This window comes from Sander vitreus, chromosome 24, assembly GCF_031162955.1.
Source record: "Sander vitreus isolate 19-12246 chromosome 24, sanVit1, whole genome shotgun sequence".
NCBI lineage: Eukaryota > Metazoa > Chordata > Actinopteri > Perciformes > Percidae > Sander > Sander vitreus.
This window is the reverse complement of record NC_135878.1, coordinates 15,318,402-15,333,906: the sequence shown is the minus strand read 5'-3', so window position 1 is coordinate 15,333,906 and position 15,505 is coordinate 15,318,402. Positions and strand designations below refer to the sequence as shown.

At 45.8% G+C, this 15,505-nt stretch overlaps 1 protein-coding gene across 4 annotated transcripts in view; it reads right to left on the bottom strand.

Moving 5' to 3' along the window:
- The window catches only part of zeb2b (zinc finger E-box binding homeobox 2b), a 93,122-nt gene extending 77,934 nt beyond the window's left edge, over positions 1-15,188 (bottom strand). For 2 of the 4 annotated variants that reach the window (XM_078243840.1, XM_078243841.1), the window contains exons 1-2: positions 14,848-15,186; positions 13,247-13,398 (exon numbers count right to left, since the gene is read on the bottom strand). In XM_078243840.1, the coding sequence (XP_078099966.1) occupies positions 13,247-13,319 (73 nt within the window). In that variant the 5' untranslated portion in view covers positions 13,320-13,398; positions 14,848-15,186. Of the gene's footprint in view, positions 1-13,246; positions 13,399-14,847 lie in introns of all 4 variants that reach the window. The other 2 variants (XM_078243837.1, XM_078243839.1) reach the window with 2 other exon arrangements.
- Positions 15,189-15,505: the final 317 nt, after the last annotated feature.

The following is a 15,505-nucleotide window of genomic DNA, read 5'->3' as shown; positions in this document are numbered from 1 at the left end:
CCTGTCTGCCAATTAGCATGTGTGTGAAGTGTGTGTGGAGTGTGTGGGGCCTGTGTACATCTGTGTGTGATATATATAGGGCTAAGTGTGTTTCTGCTTGTGTGCAAATGTGAGTATGTCTGGGTGTACATTTGTGTTCAAATATGCAAATCTGGACATGAACTGTAGGCGTGCGTGCGTGCGTGCGTGCGTGTGTGTGTGCGTGTGTGTGTGTGTGTGCGTGTGTGTGTGTGTGTGTGACATTGTGCATGTCCATATGTGTATGCAGAAGTGCATTCGCCTGGCCAACATGTGTGACTGTTTGCAAGTGTCAGCCATTTTCACATCGCTGGGGCATAAATGCTTGCTCGTAACCCTGCCGCTTCCACCGACCGGTGCCCCCCTAAAAAATTAAAGGCTCGCAAAAAACACGACTTCAACTTACTCTTCCACCCCAGTTGGTAATTCACATTCATGGTAAGTTCCTAATAAAAAGGACACTTCTAGCTGAATATGCTTTATACGCTGAAAAAACATTTTTCTTGTGAGCAGAAACTTGCATGTCATGGCTCATCGGCAACGCTGCCACATAGTGAGGATGCAGTTTGGGATTTGGCCCATACGTCGCAATAACACGGTCAAGGAGTCCACAGATGTTGGCAGAAGATAAAAAGTCTAAAGTGGCAGTCATATTCCCGCTGATATGGTTCAGTCTACCTGGAAAAAACATGCAAAACCGTGTCTTCTCTGGTTGAATTAGGGTCGATTTGAAACGGCCTTATTAGCACTTAACCCCAAAACTTGACTTTTACGATCACCATCTTGGATGTAGTTCAGGTGTCTAGTGTTGACACTCGCCTGCCTCCAGTTGTGCCCCAACCCCTCTTTGTCTCCCCCACTGTCAGGGTTCTGGCCTGCCAATTTCCACTTGAAGCTTGAATGGGCCTGATTTGATGCAAACTACCTCGGGGGTGAGGTGGAGAGTCGCAGGGAGGGTGGAAGGATGAGGGTGGTGGGGAGGGGGTGGGACTGAAACTGATGAACAGTTATGTCAAGTCGATTTCGCACCGTTGGGAAAAGGTAACCTCTCTGTCAGGGGAGGATGAGATAAAGGTAACGCACAGAAAAAAAGGCAAAAGAAGACAAGATTAGCGGAGTAGAGGGTGCTGGAGGAGGACGGGTGGGGTCTAGTGGGGGTTGGGGGGTTGGAGGGGGGGAGTGGGTGTGCACCCACCCTCCGCCGCTTCACATCACCTCCCTCTGCTTACCGCCCCGCACAAAAACGCTAACTGTCAGTGCGAGTGCTAATTGCAGATGTGCCAGTCTGCCATCATAATAAAATCAGAGGCAGGGCGGACATTAAGCATGGCTGGCTCATTTGTGAGACTGCTGAAAAAGGTAGCATAAATGAATATTTCATTACCTTAATTACTAAGGAATACTCCTTTCCGCCAGTCGTGGAACGAGTGTTGCTGTAACTAATTATGAAAAGTAATAACATTAGGGATACCGTGATTGCCAGTTTATAAGGCGGCGTCTGCTTGCTGTTGAGGTATAAACCATGTAGGGAAACATACGGCGAGGAGTGGAAGGAAGGAAGGAAGGAAGGAAGCAAGGGCTCGTTCTCGATCCAACCCACATATCTGCAAAAACGAGGGGTTTGCAGGGATGAATGGAGCTCTGATTATTTACCCAGGGATGCTTGGTTTGAACAGGAATGAAGGGGCTAAAAGGTTGGGAAACTCTCTTGTTGTGTGTAAATGACAGCTCTTTTGGAGCGCTTTAATACATTTTCATTGCACACAAACTGAATATGAAAGGACACGTGCTACAGCTACCTGTACCATGTGCTATTTGACGAATCCTTCGCCACGCAGCCCTGAAGTACCTGCGCATCCAAAAGGCCAGACTACAGCGAAGCGCCACAAGCTGCACATTTGCATCGCTTCATCATCCCTCAGAGTCTTTCGTGTCAGACACACGGCTCGATACCTCTGTCCGTTGTGCACCTCTGGCGGCCTGCGGGCACGTCCCATTGCCTGGCTGTAACGTATGACCACTGATAAGGTCGTAAAAGGGAGGGGTGTGAGAAAGAAGGCAGAGTACAATGTTTTGCTTTGATGGACATGCTAATTCCAATACCCCTAAGAAGTAAGAATAACAAAGTGGTGGGGAATTTATCTCAGGAATGCCAGAGCAAGACGGCCAGGCGATAAGGAAGTAGCTTCCCTTGGGTGGGGGAGAAGTAATTAGAGTGGGCTGTCTGGTTAGATGACTGACTGGCTGGCAGGCGGGATGGATTGAGGGAAAGGGTGGACTGGAGGGACACAAAAAACAGGCAAAGTTTCAAGGCAGAAAAGGTCCGAGAACAAACTTGACTGTTATGATAAGCTAAGTCTGTCAGTATGGACTTTCTAGACTAGAATAGAACTCCCTCTAGTTATTCACGTCTACATTTTAGACATCCAACTGAAAGCTTTGATGTTGCAACAGAACAAATTCTAATCTTTGTCTTTAAACCAAATTCCCCAGAGAAGTACACACGGCCACAACCAAAAAATCACTAAGAATATACTAGACATTTAGAGCTCAGGGATATAAAAAAACAACCTCAAACCCACGGGGTCATAAAGCCTTGACCTAAACTAACGGCCAGGCTGTGTCTCGGGCTGAGTCACAGCCAAAATCTGAGCTCCAGTCTCCATAAATGGCCCAATCTTTGTCGTTTCCCACAAGGTTTCTAGGTCAGGAAATACCCATCCAACCGTCCGGCAGCCAAGGCTTTTTTCTCTCCAGCGATGCAGCTTGAATAGGAGCCATGAACCAAATTCAGCCACAACTTGTGTCCCATCACTCATCTTTAACCCCCCCCAACCACAAAAAACGAGGCGTCGATAGCCAAACTACAGCCACCGCCGCCACAAACCTCACTTTTATCACCTCATCATGCCTTTAAAAAAAAGTGGATCTATCCCCCCCGAAAATCTTCAATGCCTTGTACAAAACCAAAAGCCAAATCCTGGATTCTTGCTTTCTCACAAAACCAAAAAACTCCAACCACAGAGCTCAACCCTTGTTAAACCCCCCCTCCCCCCACACCCCCAACCACCAGTCCTCCCAATGATTCATTTCCTGTCACGTATTAAACACACTTCCCTTAAATCTTTGACCTGCGGACTTGACCGCGTCGCCTTTAAAATCCACACCCAAAACCGCAGACTGACACCACGGAAAAGCACGTCTCCGCTGCAGCCTCAGCCCCCCCGATTGTTCGCGTGTCAGAAAGGCTGAGGACAGGCCTGTTGGTGTGATTACCCCCCCCAACCCCACCCCGCTACCTGAGGAGGTGTTTGTTTGACATTCGCGTTTGACAGCGATGGGACACGAGGCGTTCGGGAGCGGGGGTGCTCCCTCTCTAGTCAGAACCCATTAACGCGTGAATTCACCTCTCAGACTTCTTTTTAACAGGGCCGACTCTGCTACACATGTCCACCGACTGCACTGCAGATGACATTTAAAGGGGAAGATGTGCCCCCCCCCCCCCCCTCCACCCTCCCTCCTTGTTTCAGTTCTCCTTGACTCACTCTTGCCAAAGGTTAAATGTATGTTTGAATAACAACGAATAGGGTGCCAGAGTTCAGTTTCTGACCATTTCCTCTTTTATGCTGCAACCTCCGGTTAAGAAGGCGCTTGATCAACGGGCCGAGACGGAAGAAAAACGTTAGAAGTGAGCGAAATTTGTACAACCGCAAAATGACCTTAATTTTTGTCCCTGATCTCGCTCAGCAATCGGCTGCAATTAAATTGAGGTAACGCATCTGAACCTACTTCCTTCTTCGTTGAGATGCAGGGGGGGGGGGGAGATGAGCGGGGCACAAACGAAAGCAGACAAGTCCTCGTTAGACAAAAAAAAAGGAAAAAGGTAACGAGAAAGGGGTGCACTTAGGTGGCGGAGAAGCGGGACACCTTCTGAATAATGAAGTGCGGTAGGAAAAGCGAGCCCTGATCAAATAGCATGTTCTATTATCCAGAATTAAAAGGTAAGGACGGTGTGCTGCAAAATGGGTTGAGGCGTGTGTGGAAAAGAGGGCCTAGATTTCCAGATGTCACCATGCCTTAATCTGCTGATCTGTTATTGATTGTTCCACGTTGGCCGTGACCTTGCCAGAAGAGCTCTTCCAACCCGACAATCAAAAATACATCAAAGAGAGTGTGTGTGTGTGTGTGTTTCCCCTAAATGTGCGTGTGTGCACACATGTGGCAGCAAGTGGCGCTTGCAGCTCAGCAACGCCAACATCAGAGCAGAAAAACTGGAGGCTGCTTTCAACACTTGTTTGTACAAAGGTGTCATCTCTGAAGCAGCTGCCGCAAAAAAATGAGAAAAGAAATGAAGGGGGTGGGGGGGAAAGAATCATTTTAATGGGCAATAGAGGTGATTACTTTTTTCCTCCTTTTCCTATGAAACATCATGAAGCTGTGCCCTGCTTTACAGTTGACGGCAGTGATAAGTCTCACACACACACACACACACACACACACACACACACAGAGCAGGAATGCATTCACACGCAAGCGTGAAACCAGCTGTGATGTGTTTGTTCTTTTGATTTAATCTATATCTGTTCCTTAGTTGCTCTATTGAGACACAATCCTGTTTGTTAAAAGCACTTCATCAGACTTGACGGGTCTTTCCCTGCTGCGATCAATATGACTGAATTCTCTGAAGTGCAGAGAACATGAAAAATAACGATGGCGATTTATACACAAAAAGAGTGGTACATGTTAACACAAATTCCTTCAAAAAAGGCATGAAGGTCTACGAACCCAAAATAAAACATGGTGAAATCATGAAAACATGCTTCCTGAAAGTGAAGCTGCACACTGCAAAAGGAAAAATCCAACAAGGTAAGCTTGGATTAAAGCTACATTTAATTTGTTGCCATCCAAACTGCTCTTCCAGCAGACGAGGATGCACATGCACACATATACCATTGTTAGGAAAAAGAAGGTGTTTTAAAAGTTGTTTTTTGCCCCCCCTCCCCCTGCCATTTGATTATGAAATCTGAATGTTAGTTTACACCTGCTCAGCAACCTGTCGTCTGTCGCGCCCAGACTCCCTCGCAAATGGGAAAAGTCGACGCGTGGAAAATGTTGAAAAATCACAGGCGAGATGCGGCGCAGCGACTGAATAAGTGCAAACAGCAGGACGAGACGGAACGGATGGGCCAAATAAAGACTTTGCATTTTCACTTGAGAAAGACTCAAATGAGGCATGATATTTCAAAAAATGCATTTTCCCCTCCTACGCAATGCATAAAACATGCCAGCTTAGGGTAAAGAGTGTACACACGTAAATGAAAAAAGTCCAAATGCATGCAATTATTTGCCGGACCACTGAAGTTTCAATTTCGGTGTTTGCTTTTTGTCAAATCGCAAGGAGTGAAGGAAGAAAAACAAGAGAAAACAAGGGGATGAGACTCGGGAAGAGGAAGAGAAAAAAAAAAGAAAAGAGAAAACAAGCAAGAAGGCATGAAATAAAGTCAGGGAAGCAGGAGAAAGACATCTGACTGCACTGAAACTTTACTTAGAGTAGCGTGTCGCAGAACAGGCGTACATCACAGGAAGGGTGGGGGGGGGGGGGGGTGATACGACCTGTCAAATCCTGAGAGAAAGAAGGGATGGAGGAAGGTGGGTCAGAGCTTGACAGGCAGAACGCCGCCCCCAGAAACACCTTTAAGTCTGTCACCTTTGCTCCATCACTCTCCATCTCTGCCTCTTTCACGCGATGTGTGTCCGAGCTGACTTCTGACAACCGCCGTGTCACCGAGACGGCTCTCGGCCTATTTTTCCAACACTGCTCATACATATGACTCAGCAACAGGCCCAAGAACTACACTCATCCTTGACCGCAGCAGAGCCAAATTAGCTTCATTTAACTCAACAACTTAAATATCTCAAGTAGATACAGCAAAGGACTCGCTTTAGTTTCCGCCGGCTAAAAAAGGCAAGCAAAACCAGATTTTTTTTTTTCTGAGGCAATTCCTTCTGGGGATGAAGCAGTTCAGATACAGTTCAGCCGCCGTGCAGTAAAAACTGTGACTTAAGCACGGCTTTTTTTATGATGCATATAAAAAAAATGCAAAAGATTAAGGTTAAATGCAGCCTGTGTCACCACGTTGTTTTGGACGATACATCATTATTGCCGTTTAAACATAAAGGGGAGTCACAGGGGCAGAGTTGGCTCACTATTGGCTGATTCATGCCTCGTGTTAGTCAGGCAACGGATCCCAGCCACCGCTCTCGCTTTCATCGTTCTTGGCAGTTGCTCAGTGTGTGTGTGTGTTTTTGTGTGTGTGTGTGTGTGTGTGTGCATCCCCCCAAAATGCACTGTTACTTGCTGCCGTTTTTGCTTTTCCAAACCAACATGTCCCATCGCAAAAAAATCCCAAGAATTTGGAGTTACCAAAAGAACACTGAAAACCCAAGCACAAGCAATGCAGCTCAAAGCAGGTTTGGGGGATGGCCACAGAGGGGACGTACAAGCAGCAAAGAGTTGTCACACAAAGAGTTAACACCCCCCCAACACCACCACCCGATTTCTCCAAAGCACGGGTTAATATCATGGCTGCCTGGTAAGGCATTATCCAGAACCTCTCAGAACAAAAGGCCCCTTTTGCAAACAGACTCCTTCTTTCCCCCCAGTGTCCAAAGGTGTTTGCTGAAGTAAATCTGCCTAAATCCTGCGCAGCTTGGCCAGGAGGAGGAAGGGAGGGAGGGAGGGAGGGAGGGAGGGAAGGTGTACCGATAATCCTTCTTCTTAACCAAAAAGAAAACGAAAAAAGTTCAGGGAGAGGAAAAAGAAAGAGAAAGGGGAATAAAGAAAACTGGAATCCATCTCACATGATGCCATTTAAAGAGCTGAGGTACCCCCCCCCCCCCCCCCTCTTCCATCTCCCCCATCTTTGCTTAAGATTTGCATACATCCAGCCTGGGAATGGGATGATAAAGATATCATTGCTAATCACTATGATAAAGCGACACATAAACTGCATTGTGTATGTTTACATAAGGGGATGTGTGATGGTTTTTTAAAATTATTTTTCTCATAAAAGTAGTGTATTAAAGAATTCAGGAAAGGCTCACTTCCAACGCAAAAAAAAAACATGGCAAAAAACACCTCTTCCAAAAAGAGCAGCACAAAAGTGTGCTGGCAAATTAGCGTTTTTTTTGTTTTTTTTTGACATTGAAATCTACTAAAGAAGTTTGGGAGGCATGGTGAAGACACCCGCTCCTGACTCTGATCGCCTTCTTTATGCACAATCCAATCGGTCGCAGCCAGGATTTTCTTCCTCTTCCTCTTCTTCTTCTTAAGTGTGAGTGGCCACGAATAGTGTGGGCATGCCATCTCGTAACACTATCTGTCTGTCAGGGGCGCGCTGGGTCCCTGCTAGAGAAGGGAGGCTATAAAAGGCTTGTAACCAGGGGACGACCAACAAACAACCACAAACACCCTAGTTATTTCTCTCCACCACCCACCCACCCACCCACCCTTTTCTGCCTCTCTCTCTCTCTCTCTCTCTCTCGATTTTTTTCTCCCTTCCTCTTCTTTTTTTTCTCCTCTCCTCTCCTGCTCTTCTTTTTTTTTTCCGCCCCCCTTTTCATCTCAGGCCCTTTTTTCTGATGCTGAATGCAAATGTGTAGCCCTGCTGCTGGCGGCGAAAGGGGCTGAATTGTGATTAAGAGGGAGAAGAAGAAGAAGAAGAAGAAGAAGAAGAAGAGGAGCTCCTTTCTTTGTTCCCCCCCCCGGGGGATGTTTACCAGGAGAGACACGGCGGATCAGATATGAAAGGCATTCAGGTCAGCATTGATGTGAGCGAAAGTGAAATGGTACCTAAGGCATTCCAAAGACCCGCGGTGTCAGGGGTCCGGGGCTCGCGGTGCCTCCGAGAGAGTGTTCTCTGGCCGCCAGGCGAAGAAAATATCTTCACACAAGCAGGGCAGTCGAGGAAGGAAGAATGAAAAAATAAAAATAAAAAGACGGAATAATAAAAAAAATTTAAAAAAAAGAGGAGAATATGTGTCAAAAATATTTTTTTGGGAAGAGAAGGAGGGATGGATGAAAGTTTTCTGTCCAGTGTCCAGGATGATCATTAGTTTTCTTTTTTTTGGTGTGTGTGTGTGTGTGTGTGTGTGTTGAAGGGGGGGGGGTGTACAGCCACAAGCCATGCTATTTGCTTTTATCTGCCTTATCAAAGCGTGGAAAAAAAAAACTATGCATGTGTGTTGTGTGTGTGTTGTGTGTGTGTTGTGTGTGTGTGTGTGTGTGTGTGTGTGTGTGTGTGTGTGTGTGTGTGTGTGTGTGTGTGTGTGTGGAGCTGTTGCTGAGCTACATTCCTGATTTAATTCCTTGTGGAAAGCACATATTAGAGGATTTGTTGAATAACGTATCAGCTTGAAAGCCGAAAGATATCACACTGCGACGACTGCATCTCTGTGACACACACACACACACACACACACACACACACACAGACACACAATCAAATGAAATCAAATCGTGTGAATTACAGTAACTGTAAATACTGCGGGTCCTGTAGAAAAAATTAAATAAATAAAAAAGCTTCCCCTTTCCTTTCAGGAACGACAGTGCTACCCAAAGGGAACATCCTTTTGCTCCTACTGTATATACCGACGCTATGCTTGAAATCACAACGATCTCGTAAGGGAAGTCCATTCATTTTTATGTGCTTGGCTATATACACTTGACTCACACACTTTGAACAGATGGATATATTTAGCTCGTGACGACTGCAGCCGAGGGAGAGGGAGAAAAAAAAAAAAAAATAGAGTGATGCAAAAAAGCTACCGTACGCTCCAGAACTAAAATAATAAGGCCTCACGCAGCACGCCAAAGTGCAATGTGTAGTTGTGACAGGACAAATATGCCTCCTTATTAGCCTGCATTGAGGGAAAACCTACTAGCCATTTTACATGGGGGGTAATTGGAAATGTGTCTATTAGGATTCAAGCACAGGGCCGACGTTATAAAAAAAATAAAAATACCCCAGGAAGATTCATCCACCGGCTATCAGCGGGGTCTGTTCACCACGACACCCCCCCCCTGCTGCAGACTCAGACGCCTATAATATCTCACAGTAATTATTTCACTTGCTTAAACAAAATAATCCTTCATTTCCCTTAAACATGAATGCACTGCAAAAAACACTTTCTCCTCAGCTTCTTCCCTACAGAAGAAGAAAAAAAAGCCATCAGGAGTGCAAGGTGTCTGCTTTTGGCTGCTCCACACAATTGCCAACCCGTATGGGAATATAGTGAATGGCGCGGCGGACGACCCCCCCCCCCGCCCCTATTGACGGTATAAACATGTAAATGAAACACATTACCACTGACAATCAATTGTCCGCGAGCACCCTGCGAAACCTGCCCTCCTCTTCTCTTCTTCCTTCTTTACCAGCCCCCCCACACCCACCCCCACCCCTCCCAACCCATTCCCCCCTTTGCTCTGTGACGATGGCAAAAAAAGTTGCCCCTACCTTGATAGAGGGAAAATCTAGGAGAAGAAGCAGAAAGGGAGGGAGGGAGGTTGGTAGATGGGACATGGCAGGAAAGATGAGGGGGGGGGGTTAGAGAAGAAGGCGAAGAGGAAGAAAGGGAGCACCTTTTCTTCCCCCCCCCACTCCCCTTATTCTCTACCGTGTTAGCTGCAAATACAACTTTTTTTTTTTTTTAAAAGGCAGAAGAATAATAGAGATGGACAAATTGTTTAGACTGGCAGAAATCTGGCATTGTCTGAGACTGAAAGCAAGCCCCCCCCCCACACACACACACTTACATACAAACACCCTTTCCCCCTATTTTTCCATGAAGCGTGAATCTGTGATAACCACATTCAGACTTATTATATCAAACTCCAGCTGCAGCAGAGAGAGATAGAGAAAGAGAGAGAGGGGGGACGGACGGACTGGCCTCGTCTTTGCTTTTTTTTGCTTTGCTTCTACTTCTGCTGCTGCTGCTTCCGATTATGTAATCGGTGCATTTACCGAGGGTATGTCCCGACAATGAGATGTCATCCGGGGTACGAAGAAAGAAAACAAAACCTGCTGCAAATCCAACAATTTAACCAAACATCTGTATTTCCTTCTTCCATCTTTTTCTTTTGTCAGACAAAAGCCGCCACAGTTTGATGCAAAGAGTCTGCGTAACATCCAAATCAGAAAACAACATGATTACAAAGCAGTCGGGTTTTTTTCTCCCCCCCCCCCCCTTCTAAAAAAGGGGCATGTTTTCGATGCGTGTGCTGGTTGAGCAATACAAAAATAAAGGACAGGTGTGCGAGTGCTTTTTTTCCTGTTAGGCGCTCACAGCTGGATGTGACAAGCCAACACCTGGCGAGGGCCAAACTCTCAAACACTTCACGCTGCCGAGATCAAGTTTCACACCAGGAGAGGAGAAGGGTTTTTTATAGCGGGGTTTGACAGCGGGGGGAAATGGGGATGATAACACATGTAATTTCTCAGGTTTTTGTTGCTTTTGAATTTTTTTGTCGCTGCCATATCAGAGTCTATCAGCTGGAAGACAGGCTTCACAGCGGCGGTGTGCAGGAGGTTGGGATGGGGATGGGGAGGGGGATAAGTCATGAACTGTGGTTTAAATACCACGCGACAGGCTTGGCACTGAGTGAGCCAAAGCTACTGTAGCACCTCCAACCCTGAAGGCCAACAGTCATCTGGATGAGAATGTCATTGGTTCGACAACTTAGTGAGCAAACGCCTCATTAATACTAATTGGCACAAATGCTGAAAATGCTCCTTCCATTTTGGAAAAAAAAAAGAGAGAGAAATGATCCGAACAATTCCAGTTATTCTATCTGTGAGGGTGCATCAAATGAACAATTGTATCAGATATCAAAATATAGCAACACTGAGCCACAATTGCTTAATTAAAATATAAAAACTAAACCACACGTGAAACAATTTTTTTTTTTTTTTAAAGAGAAATAATTACAGGTGGCACGCAAATTATAATTTACATCTAAGCATGCTGGCTTACACACACACACACACACACACACACACACACAGAAGAGCCAATCGGAGAAATTAAGCTGTAATTGTACCGATTTTCATATTTGTGTATATTCATCTGATTTGTTGGTTAAGGGAAGGATGAGGGAGTCTGGGTGCATCCGCCCTCCATCTGGCTCAAATTGTTTGATAAACTGGGTCTGCGTGCGCTGCATTTTTTGGTGCATTGGAGGCGGGTTTTTTTTGTTAGTTCCTGCTGGAGGAATGATGGTCTGTTTTGCCGGCCGGCCGGCCGACGCTCACTTTCGCCCCTGCCCTGCCATCCCTCCACAGAGCCAGGCAGGAAGAGGACAGAGAGACAGGCAGAGAGAGAGAGAGAGAGTGGCCAAGCCTCAATAAGCCTCTGCATTCCCAGGGGGGGGGAGGATGGGGGGTAGGGGGGTAGGGGGGGTGAGGAGAGGAGGGAAGTAGGGGGGTCATCAGACAGAGCTAGTTGTTATGAAAGAAAAAGAGAAAGAAAAAGGGGGGACTCAAATCTCACAATTTAAAAAAAAACTAGAATAATCATATCTCTTTTAAATGATGCACATTATAACCAGGTGAGACATTTGTATAGGGAGATAAAAATATTCCTCGCACACTGCCAAAGCTCGCCGTCTCTTGTCAGGTTTTAAAGGTGTGAAAATTATATTTGCTTTGCTAATATTATTTTACCAAATGCTGCCGTTTGGTACATAAAAGCCAAGACAGGTTTTCTCCCACTCAACCCCCCCCCCCAAAAAACCACATTACAAAACAGGTGGCCACAGCTAAACAGGCTGTCATATCTCTAAATGTGTCTTATTATTGTATTTTCCCCTTTAAGTATGAATACTGCAAATGTAGCAGTAAAAATTGGAGCAAAAAAATATATGCTCCGGCTCCACTGTTATGCTCCCGTTCTATTTAGTGTGGAACAAAATGCTTGTCTGCTATTGATTGTATGCAATCAATAAATGAAATCTGATCTAGATAAATAACCTGTGGGGGCAGAGAGTAAAAAAAAAAAAACAGTTGTGAAGTAAGCAAATGAAAACCTATAGTCTGAGCAGCTGAATCACTGCATGCACGCGCACACACACACACACACACACACACACACATACACACACACGCACACACACACACACACACATACACACACACGCACACACACACACACACACACACACACACACACACACACACACACAGCTTCAGTTAGCCTGTGTTATATGCAATAATCAGGAATAACGGGGCCAGGAAATGTCACTGCAGATTTGCCTCTTTCTTGTGGGAAACAGTGCAGTCAAATGGAGAGAGAAAACCCTACAAATCTCCACCTTCTGCACTCCAGTCCAGACCCAATTAATGTCCAGCATTTATTGGACATGTCATCCTATTTATACATGAAGCCTATATGATGCCTCCACTGCCTATAAACTTAGTGGCAAAAGGCAAGCAAAACAACAGAATGCCTTCCCCCCTGTGAATTATTTCACCCACTCAGCTTGTCCCGGAAAACAGCGACAATATGGGGGGGACAAATCACTTGAAAATGTGTCTTATGGAGGTGATGTACAGGCCTATATGAAGAGAGAAAAACAGCACGGCTAACGCACGGATCAAAATCAAAACTCATAGTCACAAGATTGGACTTATGTACACCGAGCCAGCTCCGGCCAGCAAGGGTCTGAGTGACCATTCCACATGCACTCAGTCGCCCCCCCCACACACACACACACACACACACACACACCCCATGGCGGATTTTGTCCCGGCAAGAAACCAGCCGGCACCGCTACGCTTCCAACTTTCAAAAACATCTACAAGTTCACTACTAACCTCTTCGCAAACCCTTCACTAAAATAAACCCCACTGACAACACACATTTTAAAACCACTATTATAACTCTTTTTTTTAAGATTCCAAAATGCTCGAGTTGGGGCTGCAACATGCGAAGCATCTAGGCACAGTTTGTCCCCCGGATAGCGGTCCCCTTTCTCCCTGCGTAAAAAGGGTCCAAAGGCAGATATGCGCACCAGCCGCGGCGGACCTTCACACACACCCCGAACCGCAGTGGAAGCCATCAAACCCAGGCGTACATCCAAAGATATCGACCTCCCCTCCACCCCCCGACCCCCCACATCCTCCACCCCCAGACCGACAGCTTGGTTTGTCTCCCTCTCCCGTGATTTTCTTACCGTTTTTCCGTCTCGGGTTGGCTTGTTTTCGCCTCTTACACCTGGGGCCATCCGCCATGATCTCTTGCTTCATTGATAAGTGTATGTGTGTGTGGGGGGGGGGATCAGATGGCAGCTCGCATGGACTCGATTCCTTGATTTCAGCTTGATATCTGACGGGAAACACACACACACACAGCAACACCAACAATGTGGATATTAGCGAGGAGATCCACTTGCGCCGAACGCGTGACAAGAAACAGCAAATGGAACTTGGATGGAGCGACAGATTGTAAAACAGAAAAAGAAAAAGGAAAAAAAAGAGCCGTGGATGGGTGAAAGTATGAGAAGCAGCGGCGAGGGCATCCATGTCCATCTAATTTGGATTTTCAGACATTAAAGAGCAAAGCGAACGGCAGCAGGATGAAGGGAATTGTAATTTCTCTTATTAGGCGAAAAACCACAATTCCTTTTTTTGCCAGTGAAGACTGACGCGAAAGCATCCATTGTTAGGCTATTTCATTCAGAAAAGTTTCACAAGCCGGGTTTGTATTTGGCTTCACTCTTTAATAAAATCCATCTTTTCAAGCCTACTTGGTCTATTTCCATTCAAATGTCCACTTGCAGGATTTGTTCGCGTTTTTGTTGTGTGTGGCGTTTTCAGTCCGGGGTTTGAAAAAACCGAAGGTCGAAACAGGTTAATAGCCTAAATCACATTTCTGTCATATTTTTTGTAGGGTCAAATCCGGAGCTTACACGTTATGGACGGCAAACAAGCGAGACTGTCGAGCCTCGAACAGCTTTTGGAATAAAGCCTCCGCTGCTGTGGTCTCATTCAAAGTCATAGAACTTCAATAAACACTTGGGTTTCGCCTGACAGAATTGCACTTCTAGCTTCTTTTTTTTTTTTTTTTTAATAAACTGAATCCGAAGCCCTCCTTGTCGACAGTTAATAAATAACAGATGGGGAATAATTGTTCAAATGTGCCAAATGACTCCGGACTGTAAGGTTGGAAACAAATAAAATCTTAAAAGGCACAAATGGCGCATAAACAAAAGCGATAAGGTTCAAATCGCCTGTGTGTGTGTGTGTGTGTGTGTGTGTGTGTGTGTGGATGTTCGGATCGCCAGCCCATTTATCAGCGCAAATACCGTTATTAGGATTAAGTGAATATTGACAAGAAGGTTTCGGTTTGTTTAGGTATCTTGGACGTTTAGCTCAATGATATATATATATATATATCATGTACATATATATAATACAAGCTGAAGAGACTAAAGAAGGAAAAACCGGGATGCATATCGTCCTTTTTTTCCTCCCAAGGATAGCGGTGTTGTGCAGCGCCAAACTCCCCGCAAAAAGGCACATTTTCCCCGGCTGTCAGGAACCCACAGGACGCCGCTGCATCACGGAGGTAAAAAAAAAAAAAATTAAAGAGGAAAAAAGAAGAAGAAAAAAAAGCTCAAAACAAACGCACCTAATTCCACCTGCGCAGGTAAAGGCAAAGTTAAGCTCCAACTCTGACGCGGGGCGCGCGGAAGTTTATTGTCCAACATTTTCGCCGAAAAAACGCCAGAAATAATAAAATAAAAAAATAAACCAAAGTGAGGAGGCAACATACCTTGCGTTTTTTTGTTTTTAAAGAAGGTGTCTTGCTTGGATATAGGAGTCGCGAGGAGGGATGATACTGCAGCGCGTTGTCGGTGAGCGGATCCTTTTCCACCGGTGATAATAAAGCCTTAGAAATAAAGCCTTAGAAATAGTTTGGGAGGGAGGGAGGGACCGCTATTCCTGCTAGGGCAGGTTTACAACTGATGTCTTACACCCACTCCAGGAAACAAACCTGGGTAGGGACTGACGTGTTACGCCTCTTCTAATGACATTTTTTTTTCTTTCCACCTCCTTTTCTTCGCCGTGCAACACAGAAGAAGAAGCCCCCTGAAACGCACGCCACCTATCTTCACGGGAGGGGATAATTGAGGAGAGCCAAACGTGAGCATCTTCTGGGTTGAACGTGAAGTTTTTTTTTCTCTCTCTCTCTCTCTCTCTCTCTCTCTCTCTCTCTCCCCCCCCTTCTTGCTCCTCTTTGCTTCCCCTCTCTCTCTCTCTCCATCTCTTCTCTTTTTGAGTGAAACCAACTATGTCGGGCTTCGACGCGGAGCGAAGAACAGGCGACAGTGTGTTTTTTCCTCTCTCTTTCTCCATGTGAATGTGTGTGCGTGTGCGTGTGTGTTAGTGTAGAAAAGGGGGAGAAACTTGGAGCGCGTCCACGCCGGCCC